The sequence below is a fragment of the Podarcis erhardii genome (assembly GCF_964252035.2).
Source record: "Podarcis erhardii genome assembly, chromosome: 10".
Classification (NCBI taxonomy): domain Eukaryota; kingdom Metazoa; phylum Chordata; class Lepidosauria; order Squamata; family Lacertidae; genus Podarcis; species Podarcis erhardii.
The window spans coordinates 34,881,355-34,902,316 of NC_138500.1; the positions used below are offsets into that span (position 1 = coordinate 34,881,355).

Consider the following 20,962-nt stretch of genomic DNA (forward strand, 5'->3'; position numbering starts at 1 on the left):
CTCTACAACACAAATAGATTGCTCAGGTTTATGAGCAATCCCTTTCCCCCTACTTGCTTTTAATAGGCACTGCCCCTAAGAAATAAACTTTTCCTAGTTTTACTTTTTGAAAATCTTTTTTTTTATGGTCAGTGCTCTTTCCCCTTTCTATTTTTCTCTTTCTCAAGGTTTCTAACTGACTGATCATTCTTGGGAAAAGCTCACATTTGCTGTGTTTCTTGGCCTTTGTATTTGCTAGGAGTTGCTTGTACTAATTTTTACAGCCCCCTTTCTAGCTTTTGTCTTACCTTGATTATTTCTTTCGACTCTATAGTTCAAAATGTCTTATTTGGGGACACTGTTAGAGAAAGCTTCTGACTCTAATATTTTTTGAAGCAGCTGTTTTAGTTTCTGTAGCTTTCTTAAAATGTTCCACTGCAACCTAACTTACTTTGAAATACCCATTGCTTGCTGCTTTAATTTTAATCCCCATTTTGATACTGTAGCTTTTGCTGTTCGTTTTTCATCTGCTCTGAAGTGTTCTACTTGGCCTATTTTTAACAATTCACTTTCAAGTAAAGCTTCTACAGTGTTTAAAGAACCTTCTTCCTGTATTGTTAGCCCTCCGTTTCCCCTCTTTTCCTTATCAAAGGTTGCTGACCCATGGCTTTTCACCACTGGCAGCCATTTTGCCTGCAGCCTCCTTCCCTGTCTCTCTCTAGGAAGTTTATGTTTACCTGTTTGAATTGTGTGGTCCCTTTTACTCTCTCCAGAAGCTTGATCATTTCTGCTTACTTTATCACTCTAGCTAGTGACCCACTTTCTTAAGCTTCCCCCTTTCTCTTAATCCAACCCCCCCCCCTCCAATTTGGGGGCCTTGTCTGTTTTGTTTTTTGTTTTTTTTAAATATATACTAAAGTTTCCCATAAATATCCGGGTTGCAGTAATTCCATCTCCATTCAAGTTCTGGTGGGTTTGTTTGTTGTTATTGATGAGCAGGGAGCTCCAAACAAGTGCCACCTTTCCCATAGTGTTAGGCTTAGATTTTGAGTTTGATTTAGGGTTGTGCTGGGGGGCTACTCTGAGGTAGGCCCTGTTGGAAAGCATGAAGTTAGTGCATGGCAAACATGACGGCATTACAGTCAGCCGTTGGGCTTAGAAGAGGTTTGTGGCTTTAAGGAACCCAATGCACCGTTGTTACCACGGTAACGAGATCCACAGCTCAGATGCCTATTTCTCCAACCCACTCTGCCTTTCTGCTGCCTCCCATTTGAGCCCCATGATGGCAACACCTTCTCCCCCACCGCTTCTTGACCCCGAAGTACTAGCTGAACGCTTTGGTTTCTATGATTATGTCGTCTTTATAGCCATGTTGGTCTTCTCTGCAATAATTGGCATTTTCTTTGCCGCCAAGGGAGTATACAAATCTCAGAATGACTATCTGATGGCTGGCCGCAGTCTAACCTGTTGGCCAGTTGCATTGTCCCTCACAGCCAGCTTTATGTCAGCGGTGACGGTGCTGGGGACCCCAGCTGAGATCTATCGCTTTGGGGTCGCTTTTAGTCTCTTCGTTTTCGCCTATACCATTATGGTGCTGATTTCTGCCGAAGTGTTCCTACCTGTCTACTACCGGCTGCATATCATCAGCACCTATGAGGTAAGCATCTCCTCCCAGGACTGTATGAATAAAACCCTCCAGGTTAGCCTAACAACATACGATACCCGTAGTAAATATACCCCTAAGGCCTTTAAAAATAAATCAGGGGACTATCCAGCAAGTTACTAGTCAACGAAAACAATTCAGAATTGGATCTGGCAAATCTCAATGGACAAGGTACAGTATTTCACAGAGAGAGCTCTGATGATGAACTGAGCATGGGGAACATGCGTTAAACCCTTGAAGTTGGTAGTATGGAAATGCTATTTCTTTCTTTTCCTCTGTTCCATCTGTTGTTTTTCTGGCACCACTTTTTTATATAAAAAGCAGTCATTTTCTCTAGCCATGAAGCCACTCCAGGGTCATTTTTGAAACTCACTTAACTAGAACAGGGGCCGGGAACCTCCATCCTTTAGATCAAACTGTCATGTGACAAAGGTATTTGAGAGCAGAAGCAGTAAAGGAGTCTAGAAATGTTGTGAAATGATGAAAAGCTGCAGAATGACTGCTCCCCACATTAAATGCCTTTTGCATGGTTGCGTGCAGCCCCCCACAGATCTCAGTGCGGCTCCCGGTAGTTCGGGCTGGCTTCACCCTCCCCAGGCTGGCTACCTGGAGGTCTCTGCCTACCTCAGCCAATCGCCCAATCCTGCCTGGGGAGGTGTTGCCAGGTGATCGGCCAGGTAAGGGGAGGGACCGCCCTGCCCATACAACAGAAGGTGAATCTTACCTGTGAAGCATCAGTTGGCTCCTGTGACTCATCTTGAGGATGACTCATTCTCTGTATAAATATTGTACAGTGGTACTTCGGGTTAAGTACTTAATTCGTTCCGGAGGTCCGTTCTTAACCTGAAACTGTTCTTAACCTGAAGCACCACTTTAGCTAATGGGGCCTCCTGCTGCCACTGCGCTGCCGGAGCACGATTTCTGTTCTCATCCTGAAGCAAAGTTCTTAATCCGAGGTAATATTTCTGGGTTAGTGGAGTCTTTAACCTGAAGCGTATGTAACCTGAGGTACCACTATATCTGCTTGCAGGCAGACTCAGTGTGGAACCTAGAGAATCTGTCTGTGTGGTGGAGCCTGTGCTCTGTGAAGCCTGTGCTCAATGGAATCTCTGTGTATGCTCTGAAACTAGTTTAATCTTCTGTTTACTATGCTGTTATTTGCAAACAAGTTTATTTTAACTCAGTAAAGCTTTTATTCTTTTACTGAATAAGACTGTGTTATTAATTTACGCTGTAAGTCACAAATTTGGCCCTCCAGGCCTCATTTGGGGAAGCCAGGTCCCCCCCCCCCAACATATATTACACCAGGCATGGGGGGTGCATAAGGATGGGGCATCAAATGAATCTTGCTCCTTCACTAGAGCAAGATGTGCTTCCAACTGCCAATTGGCTGATGGGCAAGAGTGCATTTTGCTCAAGGAGGGGAAAGAACGGGTGGGGCTCTAAATACAACAGCGACTTAACAGCACACTGCTGCTTTGCAGATCACGGAGGGTGTTTAACCCTCTCCTCTCATTCCCTTTCCCTGATCTGTAGTGCCTCCATTCCCAGGAGCTGTTTTTAGCTATAGAGAAGGTCTCTCAATAACTTTGCATAGAATGTCACTGATAAAAGTCTGTTCATATAGATATTTACTGAGAAGTAAATTTCAGGGAGTTCACTGAGATCTCACTCCCGAGCAGCTCTGCATAGAACTGTAGTCTTAAACCTCCCCCCAAAAAGGAATCGTGTCAGTCCTATTTCTACATATTAGCTAGATTCATATGAATTTGTATGTTTTGTATCTAAAAGCAATTTGTCTCTTTCGCAGTACTTGGAGCTTCGATACAATAAAAAAATGCGTCTGCTTGGAACAGTGATGTTTATGATTTTAACGGTAAGTAAAGCAGAAATTTTTATTGATTATAGCATACTAAGTACATAAGGGGATCCTGCTGGATAAGGCAAATGGGGCATCTAGTCCTTTTCTTACAGTGACCAGTCAGATGCCTATGGGAAGTCTGCAAGCAGGACCTCAGTTTAACAGCACTCTGCCTACTGGCTCTTCACAGCAGCTGGTATTCAGAGACATACTGCCTCTGAGAGTAGAGGTAGAACACAGCCATTGTGGATATTGGCAGGTGATAGCCTGATTCTCCATGAATTTGTCTAGCTGGCTTTAAAAGTCATTGAAATTTAGTGGCCACCACTGTCTCCTGTAGGAGCGAGTTCCACAGTTTAACTATGCACTGCATTTTTGTGTGAATTTCCCCTACTATATACATTTTTGTAAGCAATTTCACCTAATTTTTCTTTGTTATTCTTGCTATGTGTGTTTTTTACTGCATTGGTTACCTATAAATATAATACATAAATAAATAGTACAGAGACGGAGCAAAAGTCTGTGTGAGCCAAAAGTGTCTTGCGTTGCATGAACAAATGCAACTAAGAACTGGACTCGCTCATTTTGTTTGCACACTTATTTCAGTGATACCGGTGTTTTTGTTGGCAAAATGCTCACTTAAAACGTGTAATCATTATGTATTTTTCACAGTATACTGACAATTATTTTGAAATATCAGGTTGTTGTTTTTACATACTTCTTACGTTGCTCAGTTTGTTTCATGGTACTTAAATCAAACTGGTGCTTTTTCTCAAAGGACTGTGAGGTGGTAGTGTTTCAGCCACAATAGTAATGTTAGTATGTATGGTATGTATATGTTGTTGTTTGTGTTCTATGATTGGCTATGTTCTTCAACTCCCCTCCCCTCTTTGCCTAAGCACTATGTGGGCTGTTGAATAGGACTTCATGCTTTTGTGCTTGCTCCTTGCAGGGAGGGCATCCCTGGTGTAGAACAAATAATTCTGAGAAAGAATATCTAACGTGTGTGTTTATTTCATCTCCTCAGATATTATACACTGGAATTGTTATATATTCTCCATCCCTGGCTTTGAGTCAAGGTAATGTGAATACATCACTAAAAACTATTAGCAAAGGACAAAAAACTAATGTTGACTTAGGTGGTTCACTTGTGTGAAATCTCCAGTACCTTTGTGAAAAGCTTGAGTCAAATTTTGCTTATCCTGTAGCATGTGAATAATAAGACAATGAAATCAATACACCTCATGTAATATTTCAAATATATGTGGTAGTTGAAATAATAACTCTTATAGTTTGGCTGTTCATGAAATTATTTTAATCATTTGCATAGGCATTATCCTACTCCAGCTGGGTTAGGTCTCAGGCCCTGAAGTTGTCTGGAACAAGACTACACAACAGGTCACATTGCAGACTCAGGCCCAAAGCACAATAGCATTAAGCAAAGTCAAAGTGAAGCAGGGATCAAGCACAAAGGTGGAGTCCTGAGTCAAACATAATCCAAAAGCACAGCTGTGAGGCAGAGGTCATCCACTAAAAGATCAGCCAGAACTCAGGTTTCAGGAGTAATGAGCTGAAAGGCATATGTTGTTTCAGCAAGTAGCAGACCTTAACTCCCAAAACTACCTCAGCCTGAACTCCCTGACACAGATGCTTTTGAGTGTGTGACCCCCTCTGGTCCCTCTGCTGCTGGAGACCAACTCCAAGGGTCTTTCCAGGGCATTCCTTGGAGAAAGGCCTGGTGAGATGTCTCCCTGGATAGTAGGGTTGGGGGTTGGAGGCTCTGTCTGGTCCCATGGGTCTCCTGGCTCCAGATCCCACTATTCAATGGGATTTACTTCCAGGTCAGTGTGTACAGGATTTCAGCTTTTAGTCCTTTTGTAATGTGAGAGAAGGGAGAAGAATTAAGGAGAGTCTCACTGATGAGGGCATTCTATAATCCCACCAGGGTCAGATTTGAGGAGACCCCCCAATGCAGTCACACTTCCCCCCCCAAGGAAAGACAGTGGAGCAGGACAAAGTGGCAGGCAGACACTGCAAGTGAGGGTCAAATTTGACTCCTACTATAAAGTGGCACAGCCGCTCTCCCTCTGCTAAAGTGCTGCTTGAGGTCGTGGTGAGGAGAGCAGAAAAAGCATCACAGCTGCCAGTAAGAGATCCTTCTGAGCTATTAGGACCCTTGACCCAATACCTGGCCTGGCCAACTAGAAGCACTGGGCTGAATGTCATCACCTAATAAGACTTTTCCCTTATGGTCACCTGTATCACCTATTTAGGGGAAACCTGGAGAAGGGCCTCCTAATGATGATCTTAAGGTCTGGCAGGTACTGTATGTCATTCCACAGTTCAAGTATGCTTGCTACTCACCATCGAAGTAGTATTTACATTTCTTGTTTATAGCAAACTTTAAATTCATAAATGTCATGAAGATTTGTATGTGCACTTATTGTTTTGTCTTCTTTGCATTAATAAATAAATAAATAAATAAACAAACAAACAATGTTTTCCCACATATCCCTAGAAATGTTTCAAAGAATATTTATGTGTTTCCCCTCCCTTTCAGTTACAGGATTTCAGTTGTGGGGGTCTGTTATTTCAACAGGAATAGTCTGCACTTTCTATTGCACTCTGGTATGTGAACAGTTCGCTTTACTAAACATTGTGGTTCCTGGATGTTCCAGTAACCTTTATAAAAAAACAAATCAATCCCAACTTTTACTTTCAGATTTGTTATAGGATTCTATTTTTCATGATCTATGTATTTATGTTATATCAGCCTTGCATTCAACCTTGCCTAGAGGCCTTGGGGACAATGAATTCCTTGCAGGGATTTGCTCCACCCCCCTTCTACCAGTATTCTTGCTAGAAGAGACATTTTTTACCTTCTTGTCAGTGCTGGTCACTGAGATAAGAGAATACAAATGATTTCCAGGAGGTCTCCGCCATCCAAGTGTTGACCAGGTCCAAATTTTCAGCAAGGTTGTGGCTTCATGTGCCTTTACACCACATTATGAGACTAAATTTTCTTAGCAGGCTAGTAAAATAACGTTGGAGGCTAGTAAGTGTTCTGGGCTTATCTACAAAGCTATGCTACTAACACATACAGTACTGGTTTTATAATATTGTAAAGTTCATGTTTTCCAGAAAACCCCCCGCTTAAAAGCTTTGTTTGGTGAGATGCTGTGAATTTTCTGTTCAACATCTCTAGCTCCCTGTCACAGCAATGTAGTGTGGGTATATCATGGCATCAGTTACATAGATGTCTAATATGTGAATCTCTGGATGTTTCTAGAAGGATGCTTAATATTGCAAGTGGGTTGTTGGCGACAGGGTTGGGTTGTTGTTTTTTAACTTCAAAAATTTTCCATGGAAGGGGTTAATCTGGATTAAATGGGGGAGGAATACAGACTGACATTTTGATGCCAACAATGTTCTGTGGATGCTTTAGGAAACTTCCATGCACAAGGATCCCACAATAAACACCAGTCTGTAAGAATCCTGTGTACAAATATTCCATTTCCTAGATTAAACTGAAGGAAAGAGAAGGAAATCTAGTTCCTGGATCTGGTTTAAAAAGTTAAGAAACGCATTGTGTAACTGGGTAAAAAAAGGATCATTTTTCAGTGCTTTAGAGTTAAGATGGAAAATTTATCTTGTCCTCCCATCCTATATTAGTTCTATGCTGTCAGAAAGGAATCTTACATATAATTTAGAATATGTTTCTTTTCATATTCTTTTCAAATTGAATCTCAGCCAATGGCTGAGATTGTTTGATTTTCAGCTGAAATACAAGCAAAGTTCAGCACTTCTTAAAATTTCCTTTTCTGAGGGCAAATAAATGTTTAAGCTTAAGCTTAAACATTTAAGAAGAGTTTGGATTTGATATCCCGCTTTATCACTACCCTAAGGAGTCTCAAAGCGGCTAACATTCTCCTTTCCCTTCCTCCCCCACAACAAACACTCTGTGAGGTGAATGGGGCTGAGAGACTTCAGAGAAGTGTGACTGGCCCAAGGTCACCCAGCAGCTGCATGTGGAGGAGCGGGGAAGCGAACTCGGTTCCCCAGATTACGAGACTACCGCTCTTAACCACTACACCACACTGGCTCTCTTTAAACATGCTTAAGCTTAACAACTTTAAAAGAGAACAATTAAAATTTATTGAGCAAGGACACTCGAGATGTTTGTATATTGATTGACTGTATTCAAATGAATCCCAAAGCGGCTTACAAACAATAAATACAGTGGTACCTTGAGTTACAAACACCTCAGGCTACAAACGCTCCAGGTTACAAACGCCGCTAACCTTGAAGAGTTACCTCGAGTTGAGAACTTTGCCCCAGGATGAGAACGGAAATTGTGTGCTGGCGGCGCAGCAGCGGCAAGAGGCCCCATTAGCGAAAGCACGCCTCTAGTTAAGAATTAAGTTCGTAACTAGAGGTACCACTGTAACAGTAACATAATGCAGCATGATAGAACATCTATGCGCAAATATATGTGCATATATCTATACAGACAGAACTGACTTTTTTAAAAACATATACTGCACCTGCTTTTCCTGTATAGGGTGGCCTAAAAGCAGTGGTTTGGACGGATGTTTTCCAGTTTATACTGATGATAAGTGGGTTTCTAGCCGTGGTTTTTCGAACTTTAGTAATTAAAGGAGGATTTACTGCTATTATGGATGATGCTCGTCATGGAGGAAGACTAAGACTCTGGGAGTAAGTGTTTCCTTAGTATGCTACCCAGGACATTCTTAAAGGTTTTGAAAAGTTTGGGAATTTGCATTTCAGTGGGTGGACAACTCAAGAGAAAGTAACTCCTTTGATAAAATATCGATCTCTGAGTGGTATTAGAATAGGAAATTAATGGTTAAGCTTATAAATTTGAAATGCATAGTTGCTTAAGACCAGTGGCGTAGCATGGGGGGTGCAGGGGGGGCTGGCCGCACCGGGCGCAACATCTGGGGGTTAGGGTTAGGGGGCGCAAATCCACGGGTTAGGAGGCGCAAATTACTTGCCTTGCCCCGGGTGCTGACAACCCACGCTACGCCGCTGCTTAAGACTTCAGTCCTATGGGATTGGTGATGGGGGAACTGAAGACCTTTCATCCTGCCTCCTGCTCCTGCTCTTTCTGATAGAGCAGGAGTGAGGGTGGAGGTGCATATTTGGAATCTTCTATCCTATTTCCACTTTTTTTGGGGGGGGGAACCTGTATCCTTCCCATTGTTCCTAATGGCAGGAAAATAAAAGGAATTGATTTATGCTAGCTCCTGGGTTGGCATAAATCTCTCCTTGTTTGCAATTATGTCAATGGACTGGCAAGGCTATGGGCCTCCCACAGCAAACCCACCGCCTTCTGGCTATATTGATGTCAGAGCTCTGAAATCAGTAGAGCACAGGCTATCAAGTACAGGAATTTCATTCAAAGTTCTAACATTCCCCCTTTTCTCCACTGAATTCTTCATTTTTTTCCATGTCAGAACTTTCACATTACTTTTATATGCCTTTTTCCTCTTAGCTTTAACCTAAGCCCTCTGCAAAGGCATACTGTGTGGACAGTTACCATTGGCGGCAGTTTCACTTGGCTTGGCATATATGGAGTAAATCAGTCTCAGGTTCAACGGTACCTTGCTTGCAAATCAAGACTTCATGCAAAACTGTAAGACTATATATTGTAAATCCATTCTTTCAGTCCAAATATTCTCAGGTGCACTAGCGGATTCCTCATGTGTTCCTGCCTGTGAGGATTGTTTGATCTGTGTTTCAACTTATGGGTGCTGGATATGTGATTTATTTCCCATGCAATATCTTTTTTTTTTTTTTTTGCATGGACCTCACCCAGAAAAGTGATCATAGAACCTTAGAGTTGGAAGAGATCCAAGGGCAATCTAGTTCAAGCCCCTGCAATGCAGGAATCCTATCAAAAGCATCCATGACAGATGGTTACCCAACCTCTGCTTAAAAATCTCCAAGGAAGGAGAGTCCACCACCTCTTGTGGGAATCTGTTCCACTGTTGATCAGCTCTTACTGATTTGCAAACAGAAGCTGGTTTCTGGTTATGGAAAGTGATTATTGAGTACTTTGCCATTTTGCTGAATCTGCTTTGCTGAGTCTATTAAGGCGTACTAAGTTGCATATTTGCTAAAAGCCTCTTAAAGTTATTTAAGTTTCTACTTTGCAAAATGATAAAGTGAAATTAGATATCATTGTTTGGTTTAGCAATAAACTGTAGTCTTGCCAATCCATGAAATACCTTCTAAATCAGGAAGAGAATTTCGAAGGTAGTCCTACTGGATACAGCAAAGTTGTCCAAACATTTGGTGGTGTGCATGAATTTGTAGGGGTTACCTTGTGCCTTAGGCATGATGTATTTGCAGCTGTGTTCATAGTATCGTAGAGTTGGAAGGGTCCCCAGTGAACCTCTGTTTTCATATAATTTCAGCAAGAACAATGCTTCTTTAACCTACTTTTCTAACATTTTCTTACAGCTCTCTTTATTTAAATCTTATGGGACTTTGTCTAACTCTTAGTTCTGCAGTATTCAGTGGACTCTCAATGTACTCCATATACAAGGATTGTGATCCATGGACTTCAGGCTTTGTGGCAGCACCAGATCAGGTTTAGTATTACTGTCAAGTGAAAGAGTTACACACAGAATAAATCAGACTCATATTTATCTTCCATGTAACTAAGTTTTAAGAAGGCCTTTTGGAAAGATAACATAATTAGCAAGTCATGATTGAAAGAGTTACACACAGAATAGATCAGACTCATATTTATCTTCCATGTAACTAAGTTTTAAGAAGGCCTTTTGGAAAGATAACATAATTAGCAAGTCATGATTGTGAGGGACAAGGAAAACTGCCACTTTACTTGAAATAATAGACAGATATAATAAAATCATGAAGCAAGGAACTCATTCCCAAACAGAGCAGGAATTTCAAATATGCATCTTCTGTAGAAAGAAATAATATATGTTTATGCAGCCAGGTTGGTTCAGTACAATTACTTGCCTATTTGGCTTGCGAGGCATCTACTCATGGACCTGGTCTCTCCTATTTGTCCAAAGCAGGGATATGTGATCAGATTTTTTTCTGTAACTTTTCCCTTTGCTGCCTCTTCCTCCAGTTCAAATATGTCTCTCGCTTCTTATTACTCTGCTTTGAGCTCATACCTGTTTCTCCTTGTACTTTTTCTCCCAGTTCACCTGTGTTTTCCCCTCTTCCTTGCTTTCTACATGCTCTCCACAACTCCTCTAGTCCCTTCTTTATCTTTAGTGCTTGAATTCACTCGGTGGTCTTGCCTCCCTCACTTCTTTCAGCTGCAAGTGATCACATCCCTTTTAAAATGGGCTTCTAAGCCCACGGAGAAAACTAGGAAGCCTTTCAAGTGGTCTGTATGCCAGCCCCACCAAGCTTTTTCAATGCCTGGGCCACTCCAGCTGTGTGTCAGTCCTCCATGTTATGGCAGAGAATATGCTCAGAATGTAAGCACATAGTGCCACACCCTGTGAATCTCAGCCACAGTAGTGTTTGGGTAGGAAGCACCCAAAATGCCAAGGTGTCCTCTGTGTTTGGTAGCCAGTGTACATTTTGCCCTGAAGCTACCACCTTTCTCAAAGGGTTTACATGGAACTTAGCTGGAGTAACAAATCGTTCTCAGCAAACAAAGGGTACTTCTCCCAACCTAGTGTGCTATGTTTAATAATCAATGGTGTGTGTGTGTGTGTGTGTGTGTGTGTTCAGTGTTACAAGGACATGCACAAACCTAAATAATTTCAAGTTAGATTTTAGATTTTATTTGATTGAGTTTCTAAACTTCAAATAAAAAAAGTTTACTATTTCTCAATGGTGAATTTTTTTCCAGCTCATGCCATATTTTGTGTTGGAGATTTTGGGTGACTATCCAGGAGTTCCAGGACTTTTTGTGGCTGGGACCTACAGTGGGACATTAAGGTGAGTTTCAGTGGAACATCCAGGTCATTTTTAAGCAACCCTAGGTCTAGATTCTAGAAAGTTACTGGCGACTTTCAGTCAATTTTTAAAATGATAAATCAATGTGTCTCTGGCCAAACTAAGCATTATGCTGAACACACAGTTTGATATTGCATTTGAAAAAAAATATTCAATAGCAGTTGTGAAGGGAGCTCAATTGGAACCGTAAGAAGTGAGTTTAACCCTTTCCCTCAGTACTGCAGGCCTGATTAAAATCTACTATTTGGCACCGGAGGAAAGCTGATTGACCTTCCTCACAGTTGCTGTTTAAAGTTAAAACAGCAAAACGTTCATTAAAGCAAAACGACCCAAAGATCCCTCTAGTCCAGCACCCTGACTTAAAGTAGCCAGCCACATATCTAATGGGAAACATGCAGGCAGGACCTGAGTGCAACAGCACTCGCCCCTCCTGTGGTTTCCAGCACCTCCTCCAATGGTGGAAGTAGAATGTAGCTGTCGAGGTCAGTAGCCATAAACAGTCATATCCTCCGTTAGTCCAGTCCCCTGTTAAAGTCATCAAAGTTGGTGGCCTTTGCTCCATCAGGTGGTAGTGAATTTCATAGTTTCACTTTTGTCTGCCCTGAATCGTTCAACATTCAGCTTCATTGGATGGCAAAAATGGATAGTATCATGATATAACATGCTGTGTGACTCTCAATCATATGTATAGTGGTACCTCTGGTTAAGAACCTAATAGTTAAGAACTTAAGCTCCCACTGCCTACCGGAAAGGGCACCGCTGTTCCAGTTCCTTTGTGGAGCCTCTGCCATCCCGCAACGCCGCCGCACCAAGACGGATGAGCGGACTTAGTTGCCTCATCACAGCCTCACTGGCACTGTGGTGCTTTTGGGTATATTAGCTCTGTGACTTGGCACGAGTACCTTGTCATGGATTGTTACTGCAAATGACCAGCTCACCAAGTGGCTAATGTAGGAAAGTCTTACCACTTTTAGCACACATCGGGCTCAGTGGCAGGAAAAGCTCTCATCAAGCTTTCATAAATACAGATGACAGACTGAGAATACGATGAAAAGCCATTACCACTTTGTGAATTGTATTGGGACAATGTTTCTGTCATAGCTCAAGTTTTGTTCCTCCCCACCCCTGCTCCCTCCCAAAATTGTATCAGTTTTAAAATATTTGTGCAACCGCAACACAAATGCAAACCTCAGAAAATTTTAATTTTATATTCTTTAGTACAGTGTCATCCAGCATCAATGCATTAGCTGCTGTAACAATTGAAGACCTCATTAGACCTCATTTTAAGATGTCTGACACAAGCATGTCATGGATTTCCATAGGAATGAGTAAGTTTGTATGTGATATTTTATGTTTTTAAATGAAAAAAACCCATTTTTTCTCATTAACTGTAGATGTTAAGATACATTAAAAAATCTGAGTGAGGCTTAGACATAATGAAACTGTTTGTAGATGCAGCTGTCTCATTGCTATATAGGATTATGCCTTGTATATAGAATAAAACACTAAAATCGAAATGGAAAAAATGACTTCAAATGTGTAATAAAGGAAACTCACTGGACAGCTATGTGGAATAAGCCACCCTTTGTTTCTGGTTTGGACATCATGTCAGGGCAGACTTTGCCTTATTTACCAACACCATGACAGGACCAGTGGAGGAACAGAGTGGAGCAAGAACTTAGTGTGTGCCAGCATGCTGCATGTTAAACCATAGTTTTGTAAATCTATAGTTCAATGTGACAAGTGAAATGGGTCTGTGTCTTCCATCTGCTCTTTGTAGGCTTGTTTACATACAATTTTGCACAGTGATTGTTTAGAGCAGAGATAAGTGGCCATTGGCCCTTCAGATGTTGTTTAACTCCAACTCCCATCAGTCCCAGAAAACATGACCAGTAATTAGGGATGATGAGAGCTATAGTCCCACAACATTCGGAGGGCCACAGGTTCCCCACCCTGATTGTTTTACATATATTTTTTATATTTAAGATAGTGGTGAGTTTTGGGCCTAGGTCTCCTAAACCTCTTACATCTCTAACTGTTAAGCCACTCTGGCTCTCCACTATAATTTACTTTAGACAGTATCATGACAGTTGCATCAGGAAGTCTCAAGGAGCCAGACAGAAATACTGTACAAAAAGCAGCTGATTAGAATTATGGACCTGCATCAGTCGCAAACTGTATACAATGAAACATGTACAGTAAGGGTCAAGGGTTGCATTGATCCACAACCAACCTCCAGGGCTTGCCTGTTGAAGTGGGTATTGTAAAAGTGGCCTTGGCCCCAATGAATAGAGGATCTGTTGGCTTGAGAATGAGAAGTTACATTGGCTGCTGTGCTCCATTATTCTTCACCAGCATTTGACTCCACCTCTCTATTGTGGCAACCCACTGAGCCACTTGGGCTTGCTGATCAGAAGGTTGGCGGTTCAAATCCCTGCAACGGGGTGAGCTCCCATTCCTCTGTCCCAGCTCCTGTCAACCTAGCAGTTCAAAAGCTGGGGTGGGAAGGTAAACAGCATTTCCATGCACTCTGGTTTCTGTCACGGTGTTCTGTTGCTCAAGAAGCAGTTTAGTCATGCTGGCCATATGACCTGGAAAGCTGTGGACAAACGCCAGCTTCCTCAGCCTAAAATGCGAGGTGATCACCACAATCCCATAGTCACCTTTGACTGGACTTAACCGTCCAGCGGTCCTTTACCTTTTTACCCAGTGTTACAATTCTGAAGTGCAGACACTCTTCATGACAAGCCCCCACAGTCAGACCACCATAGCCATACCCCTTCTCAGACTACACAGCAGAAATGCAATTTCAACTGATGCAGACATTATTGCTTTAGTACCAGACCAACCTGTCCCTCTGATTTGCAGAACATTTAGCCTTATGAAGAATTCTGGTGGTTGTGGGCTCCAAAAGTTGACCAAAGGAAAAGGACTTTATAACTTTTCAAAATAGAAGTGGCAGCTGACATGCTAATGTAACCTACCTCTTTCTCTGCTTAGATTACACAGTGGTTTCTCTCTGATAAAAGCTTATTTATTTGGCATGCATAGGATAGGCCCCAAGAGATTATGTCATTGTTTCTGCTGTGAAATGTGGTAGAGCCTTGTCCCAGCCCATCTACTTGTTTGCCCTATACTCTCTGTTGGTGCCTGTGCTGCCTACAGCTTCATGCGATGCCTGTGGAAAATGTATGATCACTACCTGTTGTATTTCCAGTGCAGGTATGGGGCTGCACAGGGCCACCTGATGCTCAGAAAAAAGGAGTCCACCTAAAATGGCCAATACAGCAGCCAAAATGCTGGGCCATAATTAGGCTGCAAGTTAGCCATACCCATTGTACAGTAAATTATTATCATCCATTATAACATAGGATATAACATAGGATTTCCATTTTTATGCATGATAATCATATAATTAAACCAGTATCTAACATTTTTTGTTGGTGTTTTTTTAAAAAAAATCATATTCACTTCCTCCAAGGGAGTAAAATTTTGTTGGTTTTGGTAATTCCTAGTGGCAAACTCTAATATACTCGCTGTCTTTAATTTTTTTATTAGAAGGCAGAACATCTTAAATAAATCTTAAACTTATCAGTCTGTTACATATATGAATAAACCATATAAACTTTGCATAAATTTATTCATTTAGACCTGCTTTTTGGTGCAGTGTGCCTTGCCATGGCTGGTGTGGCATCCAAGATGGGTGGTTTGTTACAGGTAAGCATTTAACGGTTATTCTTAGACTTCTAGTTTTTAGAAGAATTTGCTTAGATTTTGTGAATCTAATTATATATTCTATATTCCTCATTAAGTGCTCTGCTGGCAAGTTCAGTGGCTAAGGGGTTGCGTTCTGACTCATAGGAAGGAAGAGGGGCAGTGGCCTGAGCTAAGCACCTGCACTGCCAAAACTGTCAGCAGAGCTGCTGGTTTTAAAACAGTGAGAAAGGGGGGGGGGGGACTGTTGCTGCTGATGTGTCAAGCTTCGCCATCACCTGAAATGGCAGGTTTCTTGGAGCTGTATCTTTTTGAAGGGCCTCTCCTAAAAAGCCCTTCCATAGTCAAATGAACTTCAAAGCAGGGTGAAAGAAAAACAGAACTTATACTTTTTGCTAATTTACTTTTTGTTTTTGCTTGTCCCTGTATTTACTAACCACCTTGATTTTGTTCCATCCTTCAGGCTGCACTCAGTATTTTTGGAATACTTGGTGGACCTCTTTTGGGAATATTTTCTTTGGGCATCCTTTTACCTTTTGCAAATCCTACAGTAAGTAATTATTTGTCTTCTGCTTGTTAATATGCAATGGTATAAGAGAGCTCATTTTATACTTTGATATTTTAGCAGTCCACAGAGTATTTATAGTGCCTTCATTATTTAGTAACTTTACACGCACACATGATTTGTTCACACATAATGCAAAGCTATGGTTTTGCATTCTGTCAAGAGGCATTCAGGAGCACAGTGCTCATTCACTCTCCTCCTCTTGTCTTCTGGTTTGTAATGATTCCTTGCTGCCTACCCTACTTTGAGACAAACCATTGCTTGCCATTTTGTATTATCCAGCAAGGTATGGTTTGGCATTAATGAGGATAGGAGACAGGAAATGGTTGTACTCTAGGGAAGAGAAAGTCTGTAAGCCTAGATTCCTGACTTCATGAATAATGGTTTGAGGTGATGTCTTAACCACCCCAGAATAAAAAAAGTGAAATGAATGCTGTCATCCCCCTGATCAAAATGCTGATGGAGATATTGAGATGAAGAATGAAATGAAGCATTCGAAAGAGGAAATAGAGTTAATGTCTTATTTCAACTACCCTTACATAGTCTGGCTACATATGTGTTACAGTCATGACAAAGAAATAACAAAATTCTTTAAATCCTAAGTGACTGTAGCAGAATGAGTTTAAAAAACGGGTGCCCAAACACTAGCCTCCAGGAATCCTGTATTTGATTTTAAACATTAGAGTCAGAACCCTTTTTGAAAGGATTTGTCCCTATTGTTCATGTTGAGTTTACATTGTGTGTAATTTTCTACTTCTCAGGGTGCATTTTCAGGTCTCCTGTGTGGATTTATTGTTACATTATGGGTTGGACTTGGGGCTATCAAGTACCCTCCCTCTCGCGACAAAACATTGCCGTTACACCTTTCAACAGCAGGCTGTCGGAAATACAATGCTACTCTCACCACGCCATTAACTACTACTGTGCATACAACACCTGCTCAAAGGTATGCATAAGACTTCAATTATATGTTAGATATGGTTGAATGATGTTTCATATTTGATTTATTTTTTTACACAGAGTGTTGGCATCTTAGGACTTCCTTTGGGAAAGCAAAAGCATTAAATGTGAAATGAAATGATACACTGAATGTGGGACTATATTCTAATTAAACAATGAGGGCTTATTTGCTGGAATAATGTCCCTTTGTCCACCGGCATATTAATGCTTTAAGATTATCTTCAAAATAACTAGAGTTTAACCAAATTTACTTGAGGCTTTTTTTGTCTGTCTGGAGGCTTTTGCTAATCAGTTTCATTAGATGATGTTTGGGTTATTTATTTTAGTTATTATTTATTAAATTTATATCCTTCGCTTCCACTCAAAGGTGTGCTTGTTACTTACCCATAGAACAGAAAATTAAAGCGTTGTGCCAGTATCTGTACTATCTCTCTAAGTTTACATGCTGACTGTTCAATCCTATATATGTCTGTGCAGAAATAAGTCCTACTGAGTTCAGTGGGGCTTACTCTCCAGTAAGTGTATATAGGATTGCAGCCTTTGTCAGTTTAAAGTACAGTAAGCTTAAGCTAATTTTTGGATATCAATACAGCATAATTTTGGAAGGAAATGTTTTCCCCCCTTTTCAGATCTTTTCTTCAAGAGTATTGGTACTCGCTGTCCTATCTGTACTTTAGCACATTAGGAACTTTGATCACATTCATTGTGGGAGCCATCGTAAGTGCAATGACAGGTAATATTTTTTCTAGTTTTGATTAAGCTTTGATTAAAGCATAGAAATCCTCAGTCTGAAGCTCATTTGAATTTGTATTGCTATATATCTTTAATGAAGCAAAACATGCATGTAAAGTAGTATTCAGGGAGCTGCATCCATGATAACATGTTCAAAATTTATCCTGACCCAAGTGTAGTCAAAATATTTTGATTATTTTGAAAACAGGACTGTTAAGAAGTTACCCACTGGAATGGAGATCATATTTGAATAGATGATTTAGTTCCTGGGAGTGTACTGTATGTCCCTTTCTGGAGAGAGAGCTCTCATTTTGGAGAGGTAGATCTGATGTCAAACGCTACCTCCTCACCATTATGGAAGCTTCTATGACCCTTCCTCTACTAATGCCATCATTTGTGCTTTGACATCATTTAGGCCAAAAAAGAGGCATGTTGATCCATGAAAATGGAATGTTGTTTCTTACCATTCTTTACCCAGGGTGAGGGGGAGCAGCTCCTCCCTCTAGCTCCAATACAGTGGTACCTCGGATTACAGATGCTTCAGGTTACAGACGCTTCAGGTTACAGACTCCGCTAACCCAGAAATAGTACCTTGGGTTAAGAACTTTGCTTCAGGATGAGAACAGAAATCGTGTTCTGGCAGCGCGGCGGCAGTGGGAGGCCGCATTAGCTAAGCCTGGTACCTCAGGTTAAGAACAGTTTCAGGTTAAGAACAGACCTCGAGAATGAATTAAGTTCTTAACCCAAAGTACCACTGCACAAAGGACTAAGCAGATTTCTTAAGATATACTTTGTTGTGAGGGAGCAGCTACTCCCCCCGCATCGCAAGATGCAGCACAGTGACAAAACCCAATAATTCTCAATAAGAAATTGAGGAAACATAAAAGACACACCTGAATGTTCACCTCAGAAGTCAACAGATGAACTGCTTCTGTTTCTATCTCAAACTCCTTTAGAATTGCTAAGTTAAAAGCAGATTTTCAAAGCTGGATTCTAAGGCCTCGGAGGTGAGCAACTTCCATGAGGTACACAAATATGGTATGGGGGAAAATAAAACTAGGAAGAAAGGAAAAACAAACAATGAATTTTCCATAAAGCTCACCATTGCCATTTTGTGTCATATTATATATTGCACTTAAAGCATTTTATTTGCAGCTGTATAGCTGAGTCCATGTTACTAGTATGACATAGTAGAAAGAATGATGGGGCAAGGTAGGGCAAGGGAGTAAGGATTCAGTGGGCAGGCTGAGGCCCACCTGAAAGTAGTTCCAGGCCCACTGGTTGGTTCCAGCTCACTCTTTGAGCAACACTGTTCTAGCATGTTAGTCCTGGAAACCTAGTAGTTCAAAAACACTAGTGCAAGTAAATAAATAGGTACGCTGTGGTGGGCAGGTAAATTGCGTTCCTGTGCACTCTGGCTTCTGTCACAGTGTCCCATTGCGCCAGAAGTGGTTTAGTCACGCTCGCCACATTACCCGGAAAGCTGTGGACAAACGCCAGCTTCCTCAGCCTGAAAAGTGAGATGAGCGCTGCGCCTCATAGCCTCCTTTGATTGGACTTAACCATCCAGGAGTCCTTTACTTGGAAACAAGTTTATCATATCTGACATATGGCAAGGAGATAGCTTTGGAAATAATCTTCGTTGCCTCACATGACATAAGATTGCTGAGTAGCTATAGAGCAATTTCTAAATTCCATCTTTCCATCTAAATTCCATTCTCTTCAGAGGGGAGTGAGCATGAGTGGGTCATATCTGTGCTGGAACTAAATTGCCTTGTGTGAGATCATGTTGTTAATCCAACTATCTTCTAGGAGGATTTCAGCAAACCGTGGAAAGGAAACTTCTCTTTGGCAAAGAAGACTTTATAGCCAACTTTGTGTTTTGGAAATCTAAGTGGGTAAGTATCTTTTTGTAAGTCTTTCTCATACGTATTTCATAGGCAGATAGTGTCCACTGGTCTAGATATCCTGTATGTATTCAGAACCTAATCTCAGACATTTTATGAAGCATGCATGTACTAGAAGCATGAAACATATTGGCCTCTGCCAAAAAAATTCTTCATGTGAAGTACCAGCTCCATCAAAATATATTACTGTTTGCTCGTCACCCTTTAAAATGTACTCCCTTGCTCTACTTCATGGCATGAGTAGATAGGATCTAACGGCAGGTGCCAAATGTACACACACATTTTGCCTACATGTAGCTTTTGCCTACACAGTGCTTTTGAATGTGCAAGATCTAATCTAGAGTGTAATCTAAGAAGTCTTATTTTAACATACACACACCATTTACTGGAGTGGAGTCAAGCAAGGTTATACACGTTGGCCTGAGATTTTACACTTAAGACCATTGAAATTGGTGGTATTAAGTGCAGTTGACTCTGCACTGGACTATGGTTATAAAGAGAAAACTAGGATTTTTTTTTATACATGTGAATTTATGACCATTACATTTTCAGGTACAGCTGTATGAAAAGCTTCATCCAAAAGTTAATCCAGAGGAGCCAGTGGTTTCTGAAGGTGCTGTAGAAGGTACCACGGATGACACGGAAGGGGGAAAATAGAGGTGCACAACAATTAATGCAGTGGAGTACAAAGTCCAGCAATGTTTCATTTTATTCATTTTATTTAAAAATGGAAATTTTGGTGTGTGTTTTTTCAATAAATTCAATAAATCTGTATTTCATTTGTTAACCAAAGTATAAGCAAACTGATTCAGTTTTGGGTAAACCAGAGCCTATGAAAAAGTAACAATCTGATTAAAATTGAGTATAAATCAAAATTTGAAGTGCAGTATATAGATACCTGCCTCACTCATTGAAGAACTTTAATTATAGTTCTGTTTATAGTTCTGGTTGGAAATCCTGTGTACAAGAGAGCTCTTCTACATTTTATTTATACCAAGGGTATTTATACCAACAATGAACACTTCATTATAACACCTGTTTAGGTTAAAACATGGAATAAGAGTAACAGGACACAAAAGATACAATTTCTCTAATTAAACTAATACAGGTAATTAGTTGATCTCTTACATGCATGGCAATTAGGAAGAAAAATAGCCATCTGGTCTGTGACATATTAAACTTGATCTGATAAACAAGGCATTACCAATCTTTTATCTTGATGCCCTGACAAACAAACAAAACTGCCCTGGAGTATGGCTAGCGGCAAAACATTTTGAATACTGCACATATTAATGCTCTTATGAGCCTGTATATTCTTTACAGAAATAGCATAAGGTGAAGTAGCATAACTATGGGGGAACAAGTTCTATTAGCCAAAGAGTATAGATCTTGTCTTTCAATATCATATAAGAGGAGGAAGAAGAAGAGTTTGGATTTGATATCCTGCCTTTCACTCCCTTTAAGGAGTCTCAAAGCGGCTAACATTCTCCTTTCCCTTCCTCCCCCACAACAAACACTCTGTGAGGTGAGTGGGGCTGAGAGTGTGACTGGCCCAGCAGCTGCATGTGGAGGAGTGGAGACGCGAACCCGGTTCCCCAGATTAGGAGTCT

General features: G+C 40.9%; 1 protein-coding gene across 3 annotated transcripts; it reads left to right on the forward strand.

Moving 5' to 3' along the window:
- Positions 1-96: 96 nt before the first annotated feature.
- On the forward strand, positions 97-20,227 carry LOC309350964 (sodium-coupled monocarboxylate transporter 1-like). 3 transcript variants are annotated; one of them, XM_081878260.1, is made up of 15 exons: positions 97-1,636; positions 3,453-3,518; positions 4,531-4,582; positions 6,064-6,131; positions 8,065-8,219; positions 9,019-9,159; positions 9,990-10,119; positions 11,368-11,456; positions 12,693-12,802; positions 15,124-15,191; positions 15,652-15,738; positions 16,515-16,699; positions 17,343-17,446; positions 19,258-19,343; positions 19,905-20,227. In XM_081878260.1, exons 1-15 carry the CDS (start codon positions 1,166-1,168, stop codon positions 20,007-20,009), a joined length of 1,917 nt encoding a protein of 638 aa, XP_081734386.1. In that variant the 5' UTR covers positions 97-1,165; the 3' UTR covers positions 20,010-20,227. The 3 variants fall into 3 exon arrangements, with proteins under 3 accessions (XP_081734386.1, XP_081734387.1, XP_081734388.1); XM_081878261.1 differs by having other exon boundaries at positions 15,142-15,191; XM_081878262.1 differs by having other exon boundaries at positions 10,032-10,119.
- The last annotated feature ends 735 nt before the right edge of the window (positions 20,228-20,962 follow it).